The sequence below is a fragment of the Molossus molossus genome, unplaced genomic scaffold (genome assembly GCF_014108415.1).
Source record: "Molossus molossus isolate mMolMol1 unplaced genomic scaffold, mMolMol1.p scaffold_m16_p_5, whole genome shotgun sequence".
Classification (NCBI taxonomy): Eukaryota; Metazoa; Chordata; class Mammalia; order Chiroptera; family Molossidae; genus Molossus; species Molossus molossus.
In genome coordinates, this window is record NW_023425388.1 from 51740499 (window position 1) to 51748465 (window position 7967).

The following is a 7967-nucleotide window of genomic DNA, read 5'->3' on the forward strand; positions in this document are numbered from 1 at the left end:
GACCCAGGAGATTTCATGAGACCAGACGTTGAGGGAAGGGTTTCCAGATGGTTCCTCTGCCACTGACTGGCTCCAGAGTGTGCCTGCCTGGCCTGGGACGCGCCACTCCAGAGGAGGCGGGTGGAGACACTGCACGTTTTGGAGTCACATAGTCCTGGCTGGGTTCAAGTCTCACCGGTGCTGCTTACTAGCTGGATTGAGCAAGGTACCCCAGCTCCCTGTGACACTCACCTGCAAAACACCGGTAATAACCCTCCCACCAAGGACTGTGGTGAGGGTTCACTGGGTGCACGAGACAAGTGTCGAACACATTCCCCCCACGCACCCTCTGGGTCTGCACAAAGGTTTGAGCATCTATTGGGGTGGGAGCTGTTTCTTAGTCAATGGTATTTGTGCCAATGCTGAGCATAGTGCTTTGCATGGTGTGAAATAAGAGAAAAATAAAATAAAAGCTAACTGAGAGCCAGAGGCATGGATACATGGAACAAATGTCAGAGGGAAAGGGGGGTGGACTGGGTCAAAGAAGGTGAAGAGAGTAGCCAAAGAACATATATGCATAGCCCATGGACACAGACAACAGTGTGGTGAAGGCTGGGGGGGGGGGGGGTGTGGAGTTGGGCAAAGCAGGGGCAGAATGGGGACAGCTGTAATAGTGCCAACAATAAAGAAAAGTTAACTTATCAGTGCCCCCAGAATCTAGAGCAGAGCTAGCACGGCCTGTTCACAAACTCGCAAAACTCTGCTGCCCTCTGTCCTCAGAAGAAAGGCTTGCTCTGTACTCGGTCTGAAATGAAACTTAAATGTGAAGTGTTTTGGAAACAGAAACTGAAACTACTTTTATCCTTGCTGCGCATCAAGCAACACTGGGAGCTACTTGCTAAACATGAACTCCAAGCCTAAAGAGAAAATGTTTTTGGATTTTGGGACATGGGAGCAAACACTTCAAGAACTGATGCAAGAGGTGAAACCCCGGGACAGGTGGTGTCTGAAGCTGGATGAGACTCTTAAGCCAGACTCTGTGGCCCAAGGGTGGAAGCAGTACCAGCAGAAGGCGTTCGGCAGGTAGGTGAGAGCTGTCCGGGCAGTGGGCTTTCCTAGGCAAAGGGGCTCCGCTTAGCACTGATTGATGCCTTTGAGAGCTCGTTAAAAGAATAAATGTCTCCAGGCTTTCCATCTTTTCGTGGTCACAGTGTTCTTTAGGAGCTAAATAAGACTTCATAGAGATAAACCAAAGGACTTATTTGCATATAAGCCCAAACAATGAACATAAACAATGCTGTGGGGGGTGGGGTCAGGAGGAGCGTGTCAGTGGGGGAAAAAGGAGAAATACCTGCAACAAAAATAAAATAATTAATAAAAATAAATAAATAGGTAGATAGATAAATACATACATAAATAAGTAAATAAGTAAATAAATAAATAAATAAATAAGACTTCAAGCCTCCATTTTGCTTAACTACAGGAAGTGCCTTCTTTTACTAGTTTCCCTCTATGAATATTTTTGGAATTCCCCGAAGAATGCTTCCATGTCCCATAAATCGGTCCTCCGGTGCCCTCACCACCTCCTTTGCTCCAGACGACCTCCTGCGGCCTCCTGAGTCAGTCCTGACGGGCTGCTCCAGGCTGCGGCTGCCCTGCAGGCCCCTTCCAGTACCAGCCTGGGGCAGGGCCTTCCTTGAAAGCCCCAAGAATTGATGAATGCCAAGCAATCACTTTGAATATTGCTTCGCTCAAGGCCTGGGGATAATAAAAGGGAATAATGCTTCAAGAAGGAAATTTAAGCCCTAGCCCCTGGGTTCCCTAAGTAATGCCTCTGTCCTACTGGCCATCTCCCTCGTTAACCTCCAGCGAGCCTCCAAGTTGCAGGAACCAGTGTCCTTGCCTATGTCAGGAGGGTGAGAATTGCTGGCCTGGAAAATAGACTTTATTTTAGTTTTTTATTTTTATATGGTACCCAGGGACCTTTACTCTACTTTCCTCCTCACCTGTTACCCTGCTTCCTTGCCTGCTCCTACCTTGCCTCAGGTGGTCTCTGCCCCATTCCCTCAGAATGATCTGCCATGCTATGCATTTGGACTTCTGTTCCCTGGTCCGTAATGTCTGCTTGCTTGGCAGGTGTTTTTCTTCTACCCCCCTTATTCATCCTTTAAGGACCAACTCAAGTGCCACCTTCTTCTTAAAGTATTTTCTGGTCTTACTAGGTAGAGAGCAAGGGTTCCTTCTCCATTCCCATGCAATAATGCGCATATATATATATATATTTGCATGTATTATTTATAATACATTTTCAATAGCATATATTTATATATCACATGTTATAGAACATATATGAGATATAGAATATATTAAATATATATATTTTTAGTGGCAGAACCCATTATTTAAATGAAACCTCTGAGACTCTGCAGAACAGTTTTATTTTCTTTAGTTTGTTTTCTTTATTGATTTTAGAGAGAGAGGAATGCAGAGGGAAAGAGAGATAGAAACATTGACGAGAGAGAACATGGATTGGTTGCCTTCTGCATGCTCCCCGACGGGGAATTTGGCCCACAACCTGGGCATGTGCCCTGACTGGGAATCGAACCAGCCACCTCTTGGTGCGTAGGTCGATGCTCAACCAGTGAGCCACACCAGCTGGGCTACAGAACAGTTTTCAAGGCATTGGCCCGAGCCCCTGTAGCAGTTATTCTGCTCTGCTTTTAAGGCAGCCAGCCAGCCATGTGTCTCTCAGCACCGCCAGAGCTCCTTGAGGCACTCCCCTAACGGAGGGGCTTCTCTTGTTCAGAAGAATTGACTCGATAGTCATTCTGAGATAGGAAAAGCAACTTACCATCACGCCTTCTGAAAACTATCGACCGGTTTTTGAAAAGTGTTTTGTAGCTTACAGAGTGCTTTCATATGTACCATCTCATTTAATGATGACAATACACACTTTTAATATTTTTAATTCGTTGGATATAAAAATTGAGGCTTTGAGTAGTAAACTGCTTTTTTTCCAAGGCACCCTTGATGTAAACTATGGACCGGGGTCTCCAACCCAAGTGTCGTGGCCCCAGGCCCTAAGTCAAATTCCTGTGTGTAGGACAGGCCGAGTTGCTCATTCGAGGCCACGTGGCACAGGAGGTAAATCAACAAGGCTGGCTTCGAACGGCCGGGGTCTAAAACACGACTCCTACTGCTACTTACCTTGTCTGTTCTTGAGCGAGTTGTCATCCCCTACGACTCAGTTTTCTCATATGGATATCGGGCTCCCTTCCTCTCTCTGCTATGAAATAAAAAAAATTAAAGGATAAATAGTATAACATTGCAAAGCACCAATGACAGTGTCTGCTTCAAAATAGGTACAGTAGTCCCCCCTTATGCAACAGTGTCACTTTCTGTGGTTTTAGTTCAACACAGTCAACTATGGTTCAAATGTTCAACGGTCAATTCCAGAAGTAAACAATTCACTAGTTTTAAATCATATGCTGTCCTGAGTAGCACGATAAAATCTTGTGAAGTCCCACTCCAACCCGCCCAGGGTGTGACTTGTCCCTTTGTCCAGCGTCTCCACACTGTACCTGCTCCCCACCTGTCATTCACATGGTAGCCGTCTCGGTTATCAGATAGGCTGTCATGGTATCATAGTGCCTGTGTTCAAGTCACCCTTATATTTCTTAATAATGGCCTCAAAGCACAGGGTAGTGACACTGGCAATTTGGATACGCCAAAGAGAAACTGCAAGGTGCTTCCTTTAAGTGAAAAGGTGAAACTTCTTGACTTATTAAGGAAAGAAACAAATTATATACTGAGGTTGCTCTGACTTACAGTAAGAATGAGTCTTCTATCCATGAAATTGTGAAGAAGGAAGAAGAAATGTGTGCTAGTTTTGCTGCCGCACCTCAGACAGCAAAACTTTGGACCACTGTGCGTAAGTGCTAAGTTGTATGAAAAAGACATTGCATTTGTGGGTGGAAGACATAAACAGAAAATGTATTCCAGAAAGCATCGAGCCTATAGAAAGACTCCAGCAAGGGATCCCTGAAACAAGGGACACCACACCATTTACTGCAAGTAAGGGATGGTTACACAAATTCAGGAGTAGATTTGAGTTGAAAAATATATAAATTACTAGAGACTATTGTTATAATTGTTCTATTTTATTATTAGTTATTCTTGGTAATCTTTTACTGTGACTAATTGATAAGTTAAACTGTATCATAGGTATGTACTATAGGAAAAAAGTATATATAGGGGTCGGTACCTTCCACAGTTTCAGGCATCCACTGTGGGAGGAGGGTCACATATACCCCACGGAAAAGGGGGGGGTTGCAGTACCTTTTAGGAGTTTTCTGTGACCATTGTGAGGACCAAATTTTGCTGGCAAGTGGCAAAAATGATTTTCCCCTCTGAGATGTCCAAAGATGTTTTACAGGCCAAGACGCAGATTCGGAACAATGGTGGAAGCTCAGTGGGTCACAGGATAAAGCTTTATTTGATTTTTTTTTTCTTTATTGATTTTTAGAGAGAAAGGAAGGGAGAGGGAAAGAGAGATAGAAACATCGATGAGAGAGAACATCGATTGGCCGCCTCCTGCATGCCCCCCGGGGATCAGGCCCACAACCTGGGCGTGTGCCCTGACCGGGAGTTGAACCGATGACTTCTTGGTACATGGGTCGATGCTCAACCTCTGAGCCACACTGGCCAGGCTAAAGCTTTATTTGAAACATAGTTTCTCTTATTTTTATTTGTCAATTTGTCAATATCACAAGCACTTTTTCAAATTGAAAGGGATCTTAGAGACCAAGGCAGGACCATTTCCCTGAGGTCAGCTGTCAGTAAAGGAACAATAGACTTTTCCTTCTGTCTGCAGGTTTCGATGTTCCTCATGCAAGCGAAGTTGGGCTTCCGCCAAAGTGCAGATCCTATGTCACATGTACTTGGAGCGCCGGAAGTCCCAGGGCCAGGTGCTTATGAGGCTCTTTGCTCAGAGGTGCAAGAAGTGTTCCAAGTCTCACTTTGAGAAGCCTGAGTTCTCCTTAGATAGTGCCATGAGGATTTTGAACAACCTGGTGCGGCGTATTCAGGAGAGATGCTACGAGAACGGCATCAGGAAGTTCGCGGAGATCCCGGTGATCCCGGAGGTGCCTTTGGAAGGGTCCCATGACATGGCCAATTGTGAGGCGTGCATTCTGGGCTTCTGTGCACAGAGCTTACAAAACTGCACAACACCATCCAAATCTCCTTTCCCCTACATGGAGTTTCGGAGCTCCTTGCCTCACAGTGGTGACATGTGCAGCCAAAACCAAGCCATGAACCAGTCAGCCAAGGCAGAGAAGGCTCAGAGGAGAGGGAATTCCTGTGAGCATAAGAGGTCAGGGCCCAGCCATGCCACTGCTGGAACCCAACTGCCTAGGACAGGCCCTCGGCCCAAACAAGAGACAGGCCAACAGCCCACACCAGGGGCAGACCAGCAGGCTGCACGCAGAACAAAGCCACAGCCCACCCAAGTAACAAAATCTCATCCCCCAGGGTGCACAAACCGACAGCCCACACAAGCAGTAGGTTCATTACCTTCACCATCTGCAAATTCACTGTCTGCCCTGGGAACAGGACCACAAACCCCCCAGAAGACGTACTCTCAGGCTGTAAGGTGTGCCAGCCAACAGTCAAAACAGGAGATACTTTCACAAGCCACACAAGAGGCAGGACTTCAGGCCCCAAGGGGAACAGACCCACAGCCCACACGGAGAGTAGGCCCCACAACTACACGTGGATCTGACACCTGCAATGAAATTCATGCTCTTCTGAGAAGGCAGGAGAGGTGTTCACCCAGAGGGCCTCCTCCAGATGGCTTTTCCAGATCTTCAATGCCACCAAATAATTTTCATGGCCCAGATAACTTGTTCATGTGGGGCTTTGTCTGTGTTGCTGCTCTATGGGCCTTTATTATACGCAGATACCTTTAAATAGAATGATGAAAATAGTCTTTTCTTCTCCTATTGTCTTACTTTCATGGTATTCAATGAACGAGCTGACATTTTAATATGACAAAGAATTTGCTTTGAGACCAAGCAAAGTCAAGTTTGTAGACTGGTTTCCTGGACTTCCTTTGTAGATAGTCTAAAACGTGACCTAGCAGATAATAAACCAATAATAAACATTTGTTTAATAACTAAAAGGTGTTTGTCCATCCATTCACTTACCTATTCATTGGTATCAATATATAGACTGTATCTCCACAGGAACTGAAGGTCATGAGTGTTATTAGAAAGGTATTGTATAGGCTGAATAATGGTCCCCCAAGGATGTCCATATCCCAATCTCCAGAACCTGTGAATATGTTGCTTTACATGGAAAAAGGGACTTTGCAGATGTGCTTAAACTAAGCATCTTGAGATGGGGAGATTATTCTGCATTATTAAGATGGGCCCAATGTAATCCCAAGGGTCATTATAGGAGGGAGGCAAGAGGATCAAAGTCAGGAAAAGAAGGAGAGATAATGATGGAACAAGAGGTTGGAGTGATGTGCTTTGAAGATGGAGGAAGGAGCCACGAGCCAAGGAATTCAGGCAGCTTCTAGATGCTCATAAAGGCAAAGAAGCAGAACCTCCAGAGGAACATCTCTGCTTACACATGACTTTAGTCCAGTGAGACTGATTTTAAACTTCTGACCCACAGAATTGCACTATAGTAAATTTGTGTTGTTTTAAGACACTAAGTTTGTAGATCTATTACAGCAACAACAGGAAACACATGTAATTATCCACAGCACTGTAGGGATTAGGCTATTATGTTTTAGATATGCTTCAGTTTTAACAACCTTAAGAGCATTTAATAAATAAAAAATATTGATACACTCATGCCCTGGGATTCTTTCTTCTCTCCTACTTAAAGCCACCTAATATTCCCAACCTAAAGAGATTGCCTTTGCTTTTGTGACCCTTGGAGTGATCATATTCTCTCACTTCTTGGCATTGGATTGGGATGCATGTAAGAACTTGCCAGTCCTGGGATCTTGATTTGCATGGCTACATCTTTCACTCCTTATTTCCCTCTGTCTGCTAGGCATTTCTGCACGGCTCTCACCGTGCCATTTCTACATGTTTAAAACCAAGCTCATCAGCATCTCTGACTTTTCTATTCTAATTTGCCCCAGTCACCTGAGCTCATCACCTTAGTCTTCTTCAACCTCTGTTCTCCCTGTCACCAACACTCAGTGTCCCTTCTTTTGTCAAGTTGTTCCCATCCCTTCCCACCACGTTTCCTTCTTAACCCCTCTCCCTGACCAGTTCAATAAATAGGGTTATTGAAATAACGAAGGGAGTTGGACTTTACCCCATGGGCAATGGAAGTCATTGCAAGCATTTGAGGATATGGGCAGTTTGAGTAGAATCACATTTTTAAGATACTATGCATTGCTGGAAAAGAACGGAGCACAGCATAGAAATAGTGGGGAGTCTGAAATAGGATAGTGGTAAACACAGAGAGGGTCCCTAAGACAATAAATATCTTGAAGGAATTTGAAGACAGTGAAATGTAAGAGGACAGAAAACCCAAGGATAAAAATATTTCCTTTCTTTTTTCCGGACATCTATTTTCATTTTCTCTCAGGCCACTGTCACCAGCACTCTCTTTTTTTAAATGCCCCCTCTGCCCCAAACCACCCTACTGAATTTCTACATTCTTCCTGTTTTTACACCTTTTTGTTTTTGTTTTGTTTTTTTTTTTTTACAAAGAACATTGGCCTGGGGACTAGAGACCTTACTTTAAGCCTAGTTAAGCTGTATGACCTGGGACAAGTCATTATCCTGTCCTGGGCCTCAGTTTCTTCATTTGTAAAATAGGTTATCCTGTCCTGGGCCTCAGTTTCTCCATTTGTAAAATAGGTTAACCTCTTCTAATTAAATATAGAGGATTAAACACCTGTCTTTCACTCTGATCTCTCTTGAAATCCCACTAAATAAAGGGGGGAAGGGGCATCAACA

At 44.6% G+C, this 7967-nt stretch overlaps 1 protein-coding gene across 1 annotated transcript; it reads left to right on the plus strand.

Moving 5' to 3' along the window:
- The first annotated feature begins 847 nt into the window (after positions 1–847).
- RTP4 (receptor transporter protein 4) lies at positions 848–6713 on the plus strand. The gene is made up of 2 exons (XM_036243145.1): positions 848–1062; positions 4853–6713. The coding sequence occupies exons 1-2, from the start codon at positions 884–886 to the stop codon at positions 5946–5948; spliced, it is 1275 nt and encodes a 424-aa protein (XP_036099038.1). The 5' UTR covers positions 848–883; the 3' UTR covers positions 5949–6713.
- The last annotated feature ends 1254 nt before the right edge of the window (positions 6714–7967 follow it).